The following is an 18,618-nucleotide window of genomic DNA, read 5'->3' as shown; positions in this document are numbered from 1 at the left end:
CTACTTTTGTAGTGAGTGCTGGTTCTTTTCAGAATGCAGTAAGACAGCACTTTGAACTCGTGCGGAAACTTTCAACCGTGCACAGGATCCTATGTCAGTTTCGGCAGCACTTTGTGCAAACACTGACCAGTCTGGATGCACATACAGTATGTTCATCGCATGAGGACTGCAATGTCAAGAGATGAGTTGCATGCTTGAAAGAGCCATCTCACATCTCACACCACAGTGAGAACTTGATGTCATCTCAAACTTTTCAGTGGAGTCCATCCATATATACAGCTGTCAGAATCATATCATATAATCAAATTATGCTATCTCAAGTTGTGTGTGTGTGTGTGTGCATGGACCAGTCCACTGACACTCACTCCTACTTGTGTTTAGCACATTTTTTGCAGCTTTCATGATGCAAACTCCACTAGGAACTGGCAATCAAAATGGAGGGAATTTTCATTTCTGAAGAAGAATCTCCACAATAATTTATGAGTTAGGAAAGGTGTAGTATTTCACAGAACTTCACCTCCTCTTGGAGGTTCTATAATGAACCTCCTCTTGGAGATTCTACTTCTATTATGGCATTTTGGATTACGTAGCAGCAGCTCCACCAGGGAGGTCCTCCACCAGCGACCTATAGAGGAGGGGATGAGAAGCAAATAAGAAGAAACATATTACCCCAGACAACAAGCTCAGCAGAAGCCTCATCCACACCACGGGAGTTGGTGGCAAGGCAGATGTAGTTGCCAGCATCTGAGATCCGTGTAGGGCTGATAAGGAGGCTTCCTGACTCCAACAGTGTAAAACGAGGAAGCTGCACTGAGCCACTGGCCAAGATTCGCTCACCTGTAGGTGAAAGAGGAAGGGTTTGTTAGGCCAGCGATGACAGATAGCTTGTCTCTAGTAGCTTTGCAGTGCACTTGAAGGGAATCCCCACCACAAGAAGCCCTGCAGATCTAGATGCGAGTCCTGACGTCAGCTCTTCTGTGGGTATGCAGCTAATCAGGCTGTATACCCCATCAAAGGGAAAAGAGGGGAAGGTGTTTCTTCTTCATTGATATTCATGCTACTAGTATTTGAAATTTAGAAGGCCCACAGTAGTACAAGTCGTTCTATAGCACATAATAGCCACTATGAATTGATTTGCAAGGAAGCCGGAGACTGTATTCCAGGATTGGTCTACTGCTGGTATAACAAAGCCGGTGAGGTGAGGTGCAAGAAGCACTGGCAAAGCAGGACGAGGCTGCGGCTCTGGATCAGATCAGTGCCATCTGGTTCCCTGGGATTCCCCAGCAAAAACTATGTGCTTCATTTCCCCCACTTCCCAGCAGGTACCTCAAGAAATGAACTCTCCTGTTCCCTGTGCCCCGAGTTCTCCACAATCCCCATGTGCAGGGAGTTGGGCCATGGCTCATAAGACTGGTTGTGGTGGGTGGCAAGGCCAGGGATGCAGCTCAGCAAGGTCTGGCCTGCAGGAAGCTCTTCCAAGTCCACGAGCTTCTTAAGAGTAGTTCTGCCAACATATTCTGAAATTCTATCTCCCCCTCTCTTTCCCCCTTCACTTTTGGCTTCCACCCCCACCCCCACGCCAGAGGCCTCTAACTGCTTCTGAGAGAGACCAGTCACTCTGAAAGAAACTCTTGGATCCACAGCATAGACGGCCAAACCTGCATCACTTAAATGGGGTGAGCCATTTAGCTGTGGATGTAGAAGACTGCCCATAATGCATCTGACAGCAGTTGCCACCAGTGGGGGGTTCAGACTTGGTAGCGGTTTGAGCTGACGACATCAAGGGATGGGCTAGAGCTACAATGAGGCTGTGGTGAGGAATGAGCATTTCTACTTCCATCCCCTTTTCAAGGATGGGAGATAAACTGCAGGCCTGATCCAGCGCCACCCCCCTCCCCACTCCTTGCAGGCAGGAGATGCAGCACATGACACCTGGGAGAACAGAGGAGCAGGAGAGACGTTTTGCCATCTAACCCCGGCTTCTTTATTGCTGCTGAGGGTAGGCAAGGGAGGTAACCAGGAGTCAGGAGGATGACAGAATATCCTGTTGATTTATTGCTGATGCTCTTGTTCAGTTGTATTTTTATTCTTAGTGTAAGCTGTCTTAGGCACTCTCTGAGTGGAATGGCAGGATAAAAATCCCCGAATAAAAATAAAACAGTAAGACAAATTCTTACTTCCATGCCTGAGCCCTATAAAAACTCTTTAAAATTTCCCAACTCACCATTACCTTTCTGCCAGGTGATGGCTGGCCTGGGAGCCCCTGAGGTCTCACAGCTGAGTACCACGGCCATCCCGTCAATCACGGTGCTGTCCAAGGGTCCTTTGGTTATGTTGGGGGCAATACCTGCAGTGGGGAGAAAGACAGGGAGTGTTTCTGGGAGGGATTCTGGGATCCCAAGCAAGCAGCATATTGCAATGTCAATTTCTCCTTTCTCTCGTGCCTCTGAACCCACTACTCAGGCTGAACCTAAGATGGAAAGAAGGTGAAACAAGTAACCAGTAGCTCAGAAGGAGATTCCAGATTGTATCTGATTTACTGCCTGCAAAGAGCGCTCTGCTGTGCTCTGCCTTCTCTTCACATAAGCTCCCTTGCTACCAAGCCAGAATTAGTCTGAATACTGGAGAAAAGGGCAAGGACGTTTTGTAGCCCCTGTACCACAATAATAGTATCAGTATCAGGCAGTGGAGAAAGTATCTCTTAATGGACATCCATTTTGGTGCCTGAAATAGAGAGAGAACCTTCTATTTATGGAAGTCCCACATTACTCCATAAATATTGGCCCACTTCCCACTCTTCAGCCCAATGATCCTCTATTAAAGGAGCACTCGCTTCCCACAATACCTTTCCAGATTTTTGACTAGAACTCTTTCCTGCTCCCTGCAGCTCTTCAAACACTGCAGATCTTTGCACTTGCTTTACTTCTCCATTTCCTGCATCTATCAACCCCTGTTTCTTGTAGCCCCCAGCACCACCTGCTTAACACTGGTCCTGCAAAGAACACTGGGAGGGGGCTTCCAAAGCAACCTACAAGCAAAGCACTTGCTGACACCTACTGGTGACGGCCAGGTACGTGGAGGACTGCACCTCGCCAGCAGCGTTGCGGGCAAAGCACTGGAACATGCCCGTATCATCTGGCACCAGCCCACTAATCTGCAGGCTCCCATTGGCAAGGAGCTGGAATCGAGCAAGCTTCTCCACTTCAAGCAGGAGGGCGTCCTTGTACCAGAACATTCTGGGTGGAGGCACACCTGCAATGGAAAACATGGTCATCACTGTGTGTTTTTAAGCTTTTGAGTGAGCTGGAAAAATAGTATAGAAATTGTTCAAATAGAAACACATACATAAAACCTGGTGCACCGGTAGTGAACATAAGAACATAAGAACAGCCCTGCTGGATCAGGCCCAAGGCCCATCTAGTCCAGCATCCTGTTTCGCACAGCGGCCCACCAAATGCCGCTGGAAGCCACAGGCAGGAGTTGAGGGCGTGCCCTCTCTCCTGCCATTACTCCCCTGCAACTGGTATTCAGAGGCATCCTGCCTTTGAGGCTGGAGGTGGCCCACAGCCCTCCGACTGGTAGCCATTGATAGACCTCTCCTCCATGAAATTATCCAAACCCCTCTTAAAGCCATCCAGGTTGTCGGCTGTCACCACATTCTGTGGCAGAGAGTTCCACAGGTAGATCACGCGTTGTGTGCAAAAGTACTTCCGTTTGTTGGTCCCAGACCTCCTGGCAATCAATTTCATGGAGTGACCCCTGGTTCTAACAAGAACATAATAAGTGCTATCAGACAGTGAGGAGGAAATGAAAACCACCTTTCCCCTACACTACCCTCTCCCTTCAATAGGTTTCTTGCATGACATACGTTTGGCATCTATATCTTTTCAAAGGATTTTCTGTACATCCAACCTGCAGAGAGCTTCCCTTCAATATGAACCTACAGTCTCTTCTACTTCCTTACTCCATGAGTCTCACTCAGAAAATACATCTCTTGGCATCCAGTTCAAATCAGATTGGAGTCCAGACAGGCTTATGGGCAGGGGCATAGGGACCATGGAGCAAGGGGGGGATGATTGTTGCCCAGCCTCCAGGGTCTGGGGGTGGGGGCTGCCCAGGCACGCCCTCTTCCTTGGCCAGGGTGCCCCCTTGCCCCCTTCCCCACCTAGCCAGTGAACAAAGCACTCACTGCCTGGGAGCGCAAGGCATGCCCCTCTCCTCCCCAGCCAGTAAATTTCCCCTAGCTGGTAAATGAAGCGCTAGGTGGCTGGGAGCTCAAGGCATGCCCTTCCCCTGCCCAGCCAGCAGCCAGCCTTTCAAGGGAATGCTACCTGGGGAGGGATGGGAGAGGGTCTGAACAGACCTTATCCCCGGCATTGGCCCCACCCCCAGCATCTGACGCTAGATGCAAGGGGGCGGGACAATGCTGAGGACAGGGTCCATCATCAGCCCCAGCAGAACTGCCCTTTCCCAGTCAGTGATCCGTGGAATCACCGACTGGCAGCTCCTTGAGAAGGCAGGGACGGGAGCTCCCAGCCAGCCATTCCACGAATCACCGACTGGGGAAGGTCAACACTGCTGGGGCTGATGGGCCCCGTCCTTGGCATTGGTCCCAATCCCTTGCATCTGACATCAGACTCAGGGAGCATGGCTTGGGGTGCATGTTGTTGCAAGGCCAAGGGGGCAGGGAAGCCACTGGAGGACTCTGGCCATGGTCAAGCTCCCCATGCCCCTGCTTAAGGGCAATGGATATATAGGGAGGAGACAGACACAGGCAGCTTTCCCCTCTGATGCTTCCCCCCCCCGCCCCCACCTGATGCTCAATGTCCACCTTTCATCCTCCAAATCACGCAAATTATCCCCCTGCTCTGGTTCCTTTAAGAACTCCCCTGGTCATTTCCTTGCTAACGCTCCACTCAGTGCCCTAGCACTGCGCCCACGTGACTTCTGGTTTTGCTGGCCTCTCACTGGGCAAATAACTGTTGCATGACCTGGGTCTGTCAGTGTCATCAGGCTTGAAATTGGGTTCATCAGACTCCTACCTGCAACTGGGGTGGGAGGTGGAGTCAACTGGAAGCAGCTCTAACCCCCCAAACCAGGGAAATATGGAACCAGAAAGGGAAGCTATTCTCACGGGCAGAAAAAAGCCAGTTTTCACCGCGTGTGAGAACCACTGGGGGCCATGTGCCTCCCGGAGGCAGCGGCTCAGTGGTGAGTCCTCTTAAGTAACCTCTAGCGTGTGTCTGCCATGGCTGCTTGCAGTCATGGTGGACACACTCAGTAGGAAGGGGGGTCCCAGTAATACAGCGTGCACTTGCATGGTGCATTATTGGAGCTCTGGGGAGTGGGGCGCTGCATGGCGGTTGGTTGCATGGCGGTTGCATTGCCTGCACCCAACCCCCAGAGCACCTGAGCAAGGTACGGGAGTGCCCCAGGGAAGCCACCACTCGGCTGGGCAGGTGATCCGCCCATCCAGAGACTAACAGAGGGTTTTCTGCGGGGAAGGAAAGGTTAACCCTCTTTCCCTGCAATTAGCCCCAAATCTCTTCTCACTGATCATGAGAAAAGCTTCAGGATCTTTTATCCTATTATTCATGTAGAGTATAGAAGGAACAAGTAGACCAAGCTCCATCTCATCAGAGATAGCTACCACTGATTTTAAGCCCACTTAGTGATAAAGTCTGCACCGTATCCTTTGGGCATTTAACAACCTGGCCAAACTATGCATAGAAAATGCTATGAATGCCTGCTAATCCTTAACCTATGGCTTATAGCCAGCAATTTAAGCTCTCAGTTCCTTCACAGGCTTTGGAACTGTCTCAGTATACGCCGCTCTTTTCACAGAGAGCATAGACATTGACATTTCAGCTGCGAGTGACGTTGCCATCCAGCACTGGGCTGTTTTAGGCTGTCTGCAGACTCGGGCAGACATCAGTATGTCACATTTGTTTTGTTCAGATTGTCTTTTCAAGGACATCTTTGCACATTGACAGGGTAGAAATTTGCTTATTTTTACGTGCAAGTTTAAAGTGGAGAAAAGGGAAAGCAGCAGTATGGGTGCTTTACAGCCTCTTTCCCCTGCGCTGTCTCCATGTTTAAATCTACCAGATGTGGTTCTGCTAGAAAACTGCTGATCAAATTTGCTAAGTTTCTAGATGAGTGGGTGCTTGAACTGCAAGGTTAACTGCCCTGGCTTGGGCTGTACAAGAAGCAGAACCAGATGATTAGGAAGATCTCGAGAGAGAATTACCTTTGGCCTGGCATGGTATCTGCACCACCTTCTCCATCTCAGCTGTGATGTGCCTCTCTGGTTCCTTGGTGAACTGAGGCGGCTCTGTAAGAGAAAACTCAGATATGGGGGGCTGGCCAAATGTTTCTTCATTGCAAACTGTTAGTTGATCTCACTTCTTGAACAGATTATTCTGATGCTGCTGCACTCCAATGCTTTTAAAAAAAACTCTGTTCATTGGCAAGGGCCTAACTACACTGGAACATGACTGAAGATTCCCAGACTCATTGCACTGTGACTCCATGATATTGCCTGTTTCCTTCCATTTCCCATTCTCCTGTTGCCATGCTCATTGCTTACCCAGCACAGAGAGGTAGGCTCCCCGGACCACAGAGGGCACGCTGCTACTACGCAGTACCGCCTCACATTCATAGTAGCCACTGTCGCTCAGCGAGGGGTTGAGGATGGTCAGGCGCCGGTTGTAGTCGCTGATGCCATTAGACACCGGCACCCCGCCCTTCTTCCAGATGATGTGCAGCTTGATGAGTGGCCTGGTTAGCAGAGAAACCTGTGAGGGGGGACCCCCTTCAAATGGCAGTGTCACCGGATAACCAACAGGACCTCAAAGATCTGTACAACCCAGTGGAGCTCATACACAGTACCCCCGTCCAAGTTTTCAGCACAACTGTACACCTACATCAACCCAAGGGAGGAATTAGGCACCTTTTATGGATGCGGCATGATCTGATACTAATCACTGTTGCTGCAAAAAAACCAAAAATCTCACTTTATGTGGATCATGGGATTCCTCTTTAGGGGGAGATTGCTTTCTGCGAGTATATCTTTGTGGCCAAGATGGTGGCATACCAAATTGTTAGCAGAGGCCATCCCACAACCTTAATAACCTAGAACAGGCCATATCTCAGATCATAGCTAGGCATCCATGAACTGGTGATCCATCTCAGTTCTGGAGAGGTCGCAGAGGACAACACGGCAGACTTTGTGAGGTGGATGCTTCATGGAGGAGGCAGACAAGTAACTGATCACATGATCACCTCCAAAGTTCCAACGATCATGGCAGCTATACTCTCCAGCCACCCACAACCACAAGATGCCTGAGCTGAGCAGTAGGTAGTGACTCACCTGGCATTGGCCACACACTCCAGGGTCACCTCCGAGGTGCCCGAGACGACACTGGTGTTGCGTGGCGGAATAATGATGGTGGGCGCAATGGGATCAGCTGGGCCACCTACATCTGAGGAGGAATGAAACAGCATTGACAACACCAGACAGAAACATTGCCAGGCTGTACGTGCATGCCGAAGACACACTACCCTTCCCTCTCCTCTGAGGTACACGGTGCTTTCTTTAAACGTCAGATGGCAGCAAGAGCAAGCAGCAGCCATCTCAGTAAACACATCTTTGGATTCAAAATGCTGGGTTCTCCATCCTTCGGCCAAGGCTTACCATTTCTCTTGAGCATTCTCAGCACACATAACTATACCACCCACCTTCTGGAATCAGTACCATGTTGCATCACTTTTGCAGACTCCCATCCTCCTCCTTCACTGTTAACTTCTCAACAGAGTTACATTAGTTCACTCACATCCTTGGTATGCCCAAGACCGTTCCTGCAAGACTACTCTCTCATGGTCAGTGCACTCAAGGTTCACCCACAGCAAAGCCTAGGGTTGTGTATATGCCACGATTTGATTAGGAGCATTGAAAAGTCACAGAATGCGTTCTTGGCTGCAGACCTCAGCTTCTCACAGATTTCTTTTTTAAAAAGCAAATTTCTCACCCATATGTTTTGGAAGGTAAGTTTGAAAATGTGTCGTCAATGCCCGGTGAAATATCAGAAACCAGAGAAGCAGATGAAGATTTTTTAATAGTCAGAATATGGGCCATCTGTGCCCTAGAAAGCTACGTACCCTCCTCACAGCTAGTAAAAGCAGGAATATTTTTTTGCTATGCAAATAGTAGACATTACAGAATAAATTATGCTGTCTGAGATGGTTGCCCTTTCTTGCCTTCTCATTGTTTACTTCTCTCCCTTGGCCCAAAGTCTGCAGGACTCCACTGAATCCTCCCCCTCTCATTGGGTGGCACCAATCCAGTTATACTGGCAGGCCAAGACTGGCACTTTGCCAGGCATTTAATGCAGGCCAGCTGCTCTGCCCAGCCCAGCCATTCCTGTTCCTAAGCCAGTCATCTCAAAGCACCCTGCTCCCCCCTCTGCAAGAGCAAGACCAAAAGCCCCTGGTCATCCTGACTAAGGGAGTTACCAGATGCCTATAAAGTGAGGGAGCGGAAAACATAGGAACATGACTGGCAGCAGATTCTCCAAGGTTGCAGGCAGGAATCGCTCTCAGCCCTATCTTGGATATGCCAGGGAAGGAACTTGGAGCCTAGATGCTCTTCCCAGAGCGACTCCAGCCCCTGAGGGGAAGATCGTACAGTGCTCACACTTCTAGTCTCCCTTTCATATGCAACCAGGGCAGACCCTGCTTAGCTTAAGGGGACAAGTCATGCTTGGACCAGCTCTCTTCCCAAAGCTATCACACAAGTGATCTTACTAATGGTACAGATGCTTCTGCAAGCCTGCCTGTTCCTTCCTAGTCTGATCTCACCATCTTTACACATGCTGATCAGAGACTTTGCACAATGTTTGCAGCTCTACCTGCTGGTCAGCTTTTGCATTCCAAGAAGAACTCGAAAAGAGCCCACCCTTTTATCCAATTGCCAGAAAAGTAGTAATGAAAAAGGGTGGGTTCTCCTCAGAATGCAAAGGTTGTCTGACAGGTGGTGTTGCAAAAATCATGTGAACTCCCTATTCAGCATGTGTACAGAGGGCAAGACTGCACTAGGAAGGAGCATGAAGGCTCACAGAAGCATCTGTGTGGCGAGTAAGATTGTGCTTGGAACTTGCACAAATGTTTTGCTGATCCTGCACTTCAGTGCCATCTAGAAAACCCCAAGACTCTTCCAAAGTCCTCCTTATTGCCCAGTGTTTATGAGTGCAGAGCAATGTTCCTCCTCTTCCTGGAGCTCCCACTGACTAATGTGGCAACAAAGGGAAGGAGCAAGTTTGAATGGCCTCTTCTCTGTGCCTCCCAAGAGCCATCCACCCGTGCAGGGATGTAGCTGTAATTGAGTGGATGGGTTCAAAGAACCCGAGCCCCCAAGCTCCTGAGGGCCCCCAGCTGCACCCCTCCCTATCTTCATCATTAACTTCCTAAGTCCGAGGGGCGCCGGAAGGAGGGGTGAACACACGGGCCCCCTCTCCCCTAGCTATGCCCCTGCACCCATGCTTCCTGTTCTGCCTGCAGCATTGATTCAAAACTCCCACAAGGGGTACATCTTGCGGGAACGGAGTCAGACTTTTGCTGACAGCAGTTTATTTAGAGGTGGAACTCACGAGCGCTATTGAGACTTTAGCTTCCTCACCCATCTCCACAGATTTCAAGCCCCCAGAAGGAACATTAAAATCCAGGGCCTGCATCATCCTCAAGCATGAAATTCTACTGAGTGCTGCCACCTGCTCCTCATCCTTAGTTGGGCATCAGCAGGTGGGATCAGAGAAGCAAAGAGAATCTGAGTAGCAGCAGCAATAGCAGCAGCAACAGGGTAAGTGCATAAAGCAAAATAATTGCAGTGATAAACCCACCTCCCCTCATGTGTTGGCTGGGATCGCAAGGTTGCTGATATAGCAGAATCCATAAAGGCATGCTCTATGGTGTTTATTACACACTGAGGTACAGCACTCCAGATTAATGGGGCAAGGATGGGGAGGGGGAATATAAAGCCAAATCCGGGAGACATAAAACAGCTGTGAAGTAAACATCATCTGGAGGGACTGCGGAATCACAAGGCCGATTCATGAGGATTTCACGGCTTTGCTAGGAGGCAGAAATCAAGGCCGTTCCCAAATTGCTGAGAGTTATGGGGAAAGTGAATTTGGAAGTGTTAAATGTAAGGGGAAACTTAACAGCTGCAGAGATGCTACAGGTCAGGGCTGAAGGATTTGGACAAGTCTTTCATAAGCCTGAAATCGGGGGAGAGGAAGAGCATCTGCAGGTTGAGATTATGGAGAACAAGGATGGACTCCCTTATTAGGGAGGCTGAGATGGCTCAGGTGGAAGATTGAGAGTGTATCATTAAATGCCAACTATTTAGTCAAGTAGTTCTTAAACATGGATCCCCTGATGAAGGTCCTTGTGGCAGGGGGTGATGGGAGTTGGCATCTGGGGATGATGGGAGTTGTAGTCCAATAACCCGGGGACCCAAATAGGAGAACTTTTGATTTAGTCAATTATATTTTTATTGTCATGTGGGCTGGGGGATGTCATTTGGATTTTGTGTCTCAAGAGCCAAGTGTCTCAAGAGCCAAGTGTCTCAAGAGCCAAGAGTCCTGGCAAAGTTGTGTGTGGGGAGAAGATCCCGTGACTGTGGGTGAAGGGGAGGAGAACGGACCCCATACGTCCAGATTTAGAAAGCAAATGCTTCAGATCGGATCAACAGGCAGTGCCAGAGATGGTGGCAGAAAGGCACAGGAGAAGGAAGTGGGGTTGTGAGCCAAACCTGAAGGATTTTGAGAAAGGTAGAGAGGGGACAGCATGGAATATTGGGCTGGGAGACTAGAGTGGGGAGGTTGGGAATGGGATAATAGGGGCTTATGGGTCAATATGAGGGACAGTGACAGTGATCAGCAGGCGTGTTGGGAGGAGTCCCTTAGGGAGCTGGAGAGTGCATTACAGATGCTGCGTACATAAAGCTTCCCATATTCTGTGCTGCATTCAGTCGTCTTGCTAGCGGGGGAACTGGATGGTGTGGGGAGCAGGGATAAGGGCTTCAGCTAGTGATGTAATTAGAGCTTCCCAGCTCTTGCAGCCGCGGCCCAAAGTGTCTAAATAAATTCGGATCCGGCAGAAATGTCTAGTCAGCACCAGCCAGAGCTTTGCCAGAGATTTACTGCAAATTAAATTTGGGCCTGAGCCAGCAGAAGCGACAGAGAAGCCAGATGCAAAGAGATGCCAGTGAACAGCTGAGCCTTGGAGACCTGTTGATCTGCAAGAAAAACAAGCAAGGCCTAAACCACATCCTCAGCCCCTCTCAGACTCAGGGTCAGTCTGTTATTTGAAACACACAGTTGGGGGCAGCTCGCTTGTTTTTTGTTTGGCAAATAGGAGCTGGATTGGAGGCACCTGTGGATTGGGGGCACAGTGTGGGGGGGGGGAGAGAGAGAGTTAACCCTCTGCCCCCCAACCCCTATCGTCTCTATTTGGACTTCTCCCCACATCTACCTGTCTTGAGGGGAAAGCTCCCATTAGCACTAATTGGTGGATGGAGAATTCACTTCCCATGCCACTGTGCCACAATCCACAAGGTTGTTGCCATGGAGCATCATCCATCCCATTGCTGCTGCCACTCATAAAGCCTCTCCAGAATCAGCTCAAGAACAACTAGACTTGTCAAGGGAAATACAGCCTTCCCAGCCCCAGCCCCGTGTTTCCCTTGTAATGCTAAATGGGGACTGAAGGGAAGCATTTGCAAGGGAGAATTGGTGGGTGAGAGCCAGTGCTTAACCCTTCCCATACCAATGAGTTGTTTTTATAGGGGTTAAGCTTCTCTCCCAGCTGCTTGCCAATCTTCCTATCTTCCATTTCCTGTTATTTTAGCAAATGCGGGAGGGCTTGGACCACACATTTGCTGAGATAGAGGACTGGTTCTCACAACCAAAACCCGAGTAGGAGGACATCCAAGCCCCGTATGCGCTCCTGAGAAGTGGCCGCGTGTTGGCAAAAATTGAGGTAGGAAGAGGCCAGAGGGGCAAATCGTTGTGTACAAGCTGTGATCTGACTGTGTCAGGGCGAAACATGTTTTTTTCCTCCACCCTCAATGTGGGTTAGCATATAATCACTCCCCCCTCCCCCTCCCACGTTTTTGCTGACACACGGCCATTTCTTGGGAACTCACATGGAGCTTGGAGCCTGGCTGGAAGCTCTACCTACCTAGCGCCTGGTCAGGAGAACCAGCCCAGAGTTTAATTTGGCCCTGAAGGCAGACGCTCTTTCAAAAGCAAGATCTTCATCTGAAGGAAGCAAAGCTGGGATGCAGCATGCTCTCTTTTTCTCCAGCCTACCTCACCTAGTGTGTGCTAATATCAGCATTATGGACCCATGTGTCTGCACCCAATGTTGGGTGCTTTCTGGCAGCAGTTTAACAGATACAAGGGAAGGCTGTCCCTGTCACCATCTTCATAGTGAGGAGAGCTGTACCTATTAAATTTCTGCTGGCTATACAGCTACTAAAGTCATAGGAGCTCCACAAGAAAAGAAGATGGCAGCTCTTAACTCAAAGGTCTTCCCACTTCATCCCAGTGGCACTTACTCTCCACAGTTAATGTGATGGGTTGGCTAGTTTTATTGTCTCCATTCTTGTCATTCACGGCTTGCACGTAGTACCTTCCAGCGTCGGGGGCAACTGTTGACAGGATCACAAGAGTGTTCTCCAGTGTGATGGCTCTGAGGGAAAGAAAGAAGGGTTTTAGAGCCGAGTGGGTCTTGGCATGAGATGTAGAGAAGTTGCTAGGAGAAGCACACTGCATGCACCTCTCTTACCCCCACCCCCCCATTTTGTTTGTGCATGGATTAGCCCAGGAGGCAGAGTGCTAACCCACCCCTTTCCATACAGTGCCACATAGATTTTATGTTGACTGACCCTGTGGGGACCAATGGAAATCCCATTTTTTTGCACTGGCTTTTGGCTTTTCTGGCACTGTATCCTCAGGGAACTTAATGCACACTGTAGGCTGCTGTGACCTCAACCCTTCAGTTTTTCCTGTGAATTGGCTCACTGCTCCAGTTTCTGTGGCAAGATCAAGTACAGTCAACCAACTACCCTTTTTGTGGGGTGGTGGTTGTGGTATTGTCTGGGTTACACTTGCAAACAATGAAATAGTTTGTTGCCATTGCCTTAATTTGTGATCACACACTAGGGACAAGTTTGGGATTAGGAAGTAGGGGTTGGGTTGCCTGCCGATGAAAGTGGGATACAGTCCACTTCTGAGGTGGAGGCACACTGCACAAAATGACCCATGGGATACTGGGAAGTATTATTGTATCATGTTGCTCTGAACCCTCGGGATGGAGTGGAATATTATTATTTATTTATTATTTTACATTTATATCCCGCTTTTCCTCCAAGGAGCCCAGAGCGGTGTTCTACATACTTGAGTTTCTCTCTCACAGCAACCCTGCGAAGTAGGCTAGGCTGAGAGAGAAGTGACTGGCCCAGAGTCACCCAGCTAGTTTCATGGCTGAATGGGGATTTGAACTCGGGTCTCCCCGGTCCTAGTCCAGCACTCTAACCACTACACCTACATCCATATCTGTGAATATTTGAAAGTGTATGCTTCCATCAGTGTACCATTTTGGGAAGGAACATGAGTACCCTTTTGATTTCATTTGGTGTATATTTGTGTCCATAATTGCAGAATAATTATGCATAGTCCTGTTTTTAGTATACATTTAAACACCCAATGCATGTGCATGCAGGCACATAAATACATGAGCATCTCCCAGGTTCACATTTACAGAGTGCTTCCAGTGCAACTCTTGGAGCATGTCTTTATGCCCAGGTATCTTATTTCTTGATTATATGTATACTGTTCTTCCTTCCACATCGCTCCGAGCAGTGCACCAAAGGTTTCCAGGTCTTTTACCTTTTGAGGTATACTGGTTAAGTGCTGGCTTAGTTGGCTTCTGAAACAGAACTATATCAGGCACTTATAATTTGTAAGGATTTATGTGCGCTCCTGTATTTGCAGCCATTGTTAGGCATATTTCTGCAATTGTGGGTATAGTGGATTTGGCGGGGGGAGGGGTAGAGTTGCATTTCCACCTGCAGAAGAGGTAGATCATCCGGAAGCTTCCACCCTTCCACCTGAGAGCTCTTTGGGAGGGTGTGTTGGTTAAAAAAATATAAATTACTGGTTTCTAGTAGGTGCACTTGAGCTGCACTTTTAGTTCAGATAATGATTACTATCTGTGTATGTGTGCTAACTCTCTAGGACTGGCCTGGAGTCTCCGGGAAATGCCGCCAATCTCCAGGAAGTTTTTCACATGGGGCTTTTAAAGCTCTTTAACTCGCATCTCCTCCGGAATGGAGGGGGTACGTTAATATATCGGCCAGATTTACCCCGAAGTCCCTGAGAGTTATCAGGGAGTAGTTCACACACAATTTGGGTTTTTCACTGAGTGTTAGAGTGTAGCCTGATTTATATCCAGGGTAAAAAAATCCACTATTTGTGTCGGTTTTTTGGGACAACTTTGAGTTCACAATAAAGTCTCCCAGTAAACTTGCGGTAAAGCTGGCTCTGTGTAAAAGTCCCAGGTGATTATTGAAAACAATCCTGGAGATTTTAATGGCTTGATATTGTGAAAAATACTGAAAAACTATTGGGTTGGGTGTGGAAATATCCCAGAATAACTTAAGCCAGACCTGGCAACCCTATGTATGCGTGTGAGATTATACATATAGAAGCTATTCCCACAATCAGCAGAAAGCGGGCAAAGGGAGCCTAGCCTGCTTTCTAATGATTGTGGGAACCACTGGGCTCGTGGGCTAATTCCCTCTCCCCCTTAAATGAGGTAAACGGAGTGAGCACTCCCTTAACTTCATTTTTTTGCTTGTGTGCCACCGCGGCGTGCGGCAACACACAAGTAGACCTCTGACCGGGAGGCTGCAGCCAGCCTCCCAGTCTTGGGGGTCCCCCCAGAATGCCCCACACACTCGTGTGGAGCATCCTGGGGCTTCCAGGGGCCACATGGCCCCGATCTCCACAGCCCCCACCGGCTCCGTGACAGTAGTTGTGTGGGCGGCCGATCCAGCTGCCCAGGGCTGCAGGCTTTCCTCACTGATCGTGAGAAGAGCTTCCATATCTCTCACACATACACTGTATGTATACATGTATGGATGGCCCTGCAGCGGCAAGCAGCTGCAACACATAAACCAAACATTTACAGTGCACTGAAACTACTTTCACCTCAGACGAAAAGCAAATAAAAAGGGGGAAAAAATCTTCCCCATTTCCTGTGCCCACCTTTAAATTATCCCAATGACTAAGCACTCAGGCGGGAGAACAAGTTGGATGTTCATAGATTAATAGTTTTCTTTTTTACAGAATGATCTAATCTACTGGAGACATAAAATGGCTGGGGGAGGGGGAATATATTTTACCATTAAATTTGTGATAAAGGAGCTTTATCTCCTCAAACTGCCTTCACAAATGGAAAGGCAACCAGTTCACTTCCTGCATAATGGAGGTTAGATATTCAATTCCAGAACACTGTATGTGTGTATGAAAGAAATCTAGCAGCTATGTGTGTTGAATCTATGAAGGCAGGGTCAGGGTTTTTTCTTTTTCTTTTTTAAAAATGTGGTTTTTGCTGCATGCATAAACGGAGGGAAGCTTGGTAAAATGTGCATTATGTTTGCATGCAACACACGTGTGTGTGTGTGTGTGTGTGTGTAAAAATTCCTCTAGTTAAGGACAAAGTGTCTCTAGGGGCCAAATTAGACAAGATGCAGGTGGATATGCAAGCAGTCTCCCCCCCGACCCCGCAAACTGAAATGCCGCCACAAATCTGAGCACAGCAGCAGCATGGGTCCTGAGCCTCTCTCCCCTTGCATTTTTCCCCCATTCAAAATTAGGCCCTCCATCTGCTTTCCCACACATGGAAGAAAAGATTCTGGGACTAGTTTCTGGAAGATGATGACAGAGCTAGCCAGGACACAGTTTCCTTGGCAACATGTTCCATGGCTGAGGGATTGGAAGTGGACCATGGGATCATGTGCTCACTCCTCTCTAATGCACAAATCCCCCCTGCCACCCTTAACCATGTTTCATTGTCATGGCTGCACTCAGGCCCAGTGTCAGTACATGATACCTTCGGTCAGCTATTGGGGTTTGGGGCTCACCACTGACACCTGCTATTCAGCCCTCTGAGGACTGGGCCAGCCACCACTGTGCTGGTGGCTGCCATTGCCTCTACACAATGTCCTTGATATAGTATTATTCTGGGGTATGCCTCCCAGTGTTCAAATGCTTGCAATGAGTAGATTATTTTAGTAACTTTCACTCCTTGGGCATATTGGCCTTTACATACATAATTAATGACTGCCAGCAAATGACATCCGTTCAATAGAGAGGGATGGGGGAATAAAAAATCACACTCTTCCAAGATCTTGATCTATAGGCACATGTGCTATGTTCCATATCGGCACTCCTTTGGTCACAGCTCAAGCATTCATGCATCCTCCTCCCCCACCCCCCGTGCCCTAGAATGGCATGTTGGGGCATTCTGGGGGAGAAAATGGCAGCTTCCAGCCAGCAGCCACCAAGAAAAGCAAGAGGGATTATTGCTGCCATGCAGCTTAGCCCCCTCATAAGCCTCAGGGAAGTCCATCCATTGTGGAAAGAACCCACCAGAGGCCACTTTGCTGAGGACCCCTTCAAATCTGGAGCCAATCCTCTCTGCAATGGTTCTTACTATGTTTAATGCTATTAACTAGGGTGTGTTTGTAATCTAGGATTTGAAACAAGAATTATGTCTGCATTGCTTCAGGGAGTGTGACCTCGGTTATGCCTAAGATGTCCTCCTTCCTATCTTTTACCTGTGTAGACAGAAACATTTTGAAGCAGGCATACTTATGTGTCAGGCATTGATATGAGTTTGTAATTCTCTCCCATTACAAATACCAAATGCATGCACACTCTGTACTACACATGTTATCTGTGTTGGCCCAGCTATTGATATGTGTATATAATGTGTGAAATATAATATGTTAGGAAATATAACACATAGAAATAAGAAGGCATATAATAGGAATAATATATCATATTATTAATATATAACATAATAATATATTATATTATATTCTTATTATTGAAATAAGAAGGCATATAATACAATTTCAGGTTGGTTGAATTCACTAGGGACAATATAAAGGAATTACGTTACTCAGTGATGGAAATGTTGTTAAGTTTGATTTAATTTGTTGTCAGGTCATGTAAGATAAGATTAAGATCTCAGCATTATTAAGATTTAAATGCTATTGGGATTGTGATAAACAGAAAAATGATGGTAACAAAGTAAGCAGGAAAGAGATGACAAGGAAGGTAGCTTGCCTAATATGCAGACTTTGTTCAAATGTTTACAATGAGTAGATTATTTTAGTATCTATCACTCCTTGGGCATATTGACCTTTATCATATAATTAATGACTGCCAGGAAATGACATTAGTTCTATGGAGAGGGATGGGGGAATAACAAATCACACTCTTCCAAGATCTTGATCTATAGGCACATTTTTATTTATTTTTATTTTATTTTACATTTTATATCCCGCTCTTCCTCCAAGGAGCCCAGAGCAGTGTACTACATACTTAAGTTCCGCCTTACAACAACCCTGTGAAGTAGGTTAGGCTGAGAGAGAAGTGACTGGCCCAGAGTCACCCAGCAAGTCTCATGGTTGAATGGGGATTTGAACCCGGGTCTCCCTGGTCCTAGTCCAGCACTCTAACCACCACACCACGCATGTGCTATGCTCCATATCTGCACCCCTTTGCTCACAGCTCAAACGTTCACACATCCAAAATTACCAAGTGTTAAATTAGCTCCCCTTCAGAACTAGTTCTCCTTGTCAAACATGCCCTTATTTTTAACTTTGGCTTCCTACAACTCACCACATTTGTTTCTGCTTTAAAAAAACAACCACGATTTCACAGAAGGATTTCTTCCACCAGAGCATCCATTGTAGAAAATGCTGCCTTGTCAGTGGCACTCCGCTTCTTCTCCCTGCTCCTCAGTCTCACTTCACTCACAGGCAGAGCTAAGGTGTCCTTGCCCGCTGACTGTACTGATTGCCGAGAAACTAGTTTTACATACAGAATAGCAGCCGGCAGATTGAACTTGATTCCCAGGAAATGGTGGAGGTGTTAACACACAACAGCATGCCAAATTAGGGGAAGACAGAGCCAAAGCTATAGCTGCAGAGCTGCTGTCTTGGTGGAAGATGCGACAACCATAAATACATAAATTAATAAATGAAAAAAGCTTTCCTTCAACCACAATTTGTAGGGATTTTTAAATGCATCCGCTTTTTCCTTGGGCAGGATGAGGGATAATGAGGACACATATTTCTACAAATTATTCCAGATTTATACCACCAATTGGGCTCCTTGCTTCCTGATGGGACACACTCATGTCCAAGCTCAGCATACAGAGTCAACATCAATATGAAAAGGTGGCAATCCTGTGTGTTCCAGTCCCATGGGCTGCTCTGCGCCAAGGCAGCAGTTTGTAGGATCTGGTGCTATGTCTGGT

The 18,618-nt window shown here is 47.9% G+C and overlaps 1 protein-coding gene across 7 annotated transcripts in view; it reads right to left on the bottom strand.

The window, feature by feature from the left end:
- SDK2 (sidekick cell adhesion molecule 2) overlaps positions 1–18,618 on the bottom strand; it is a 446,383-nt gene that overhangs the window by 94,207 nt on the left and 333,558 nt on the right. For 5 of the 7 annotated variants that reach the window (XM_053295774.1, XM_053295769.1, XM_053295771.1 and 2 more), the window contains 7 exons: positions 12,620–12,753; positions 7,373–7,484; positions 6,590–6,780; positions 6,251–6,334; positions 3,058–3,252; positions 2,225–2,347; positions 670–837 (listed from right to left, as the gene is read on the bottom strand). In XM_053295774.1, the coding sequence (XP_053151749.1) occupies positions 670–837; positions 2,225–2,347; positions 3,058–3,252; positions 6,251–6,334; positions 6,590–6,780; positions 7,373–7,484; positions 12,620–12,753 (1,007 nt within the window). The remainder of the gene's footprint in view (positions 1–669; positions 838–2,224; positions 2,348–3,057; positions 3,253–6,250; positions 6,335–6,589; positions 6,781–7,372; positions 7,485–12,619; positions 12,754–18,618) is intronic. The other 2 variants (XM_053295770.1, XM_053295772.1) reach the window with 1 other exon arrangement.

Source organism: Hemicordylus capensis, chromosome 2 (genome assembly GCF_027244095.1).
Source record: "Hemicordylus capensis ecotype Gifberg chromosome 2, rHemCap1.1.pri, whole genome shotgun sequence".
Taxonomy (NCBI): Eukaryota; Metazoa; Chordata; class Lepidosauria; order Squamata; family Cordylidae; genus Hemicordylus; species Hemicordylus capensis.
This window is presented reverse-complemented; position numbering and strand designations above follow the sequence as displayed.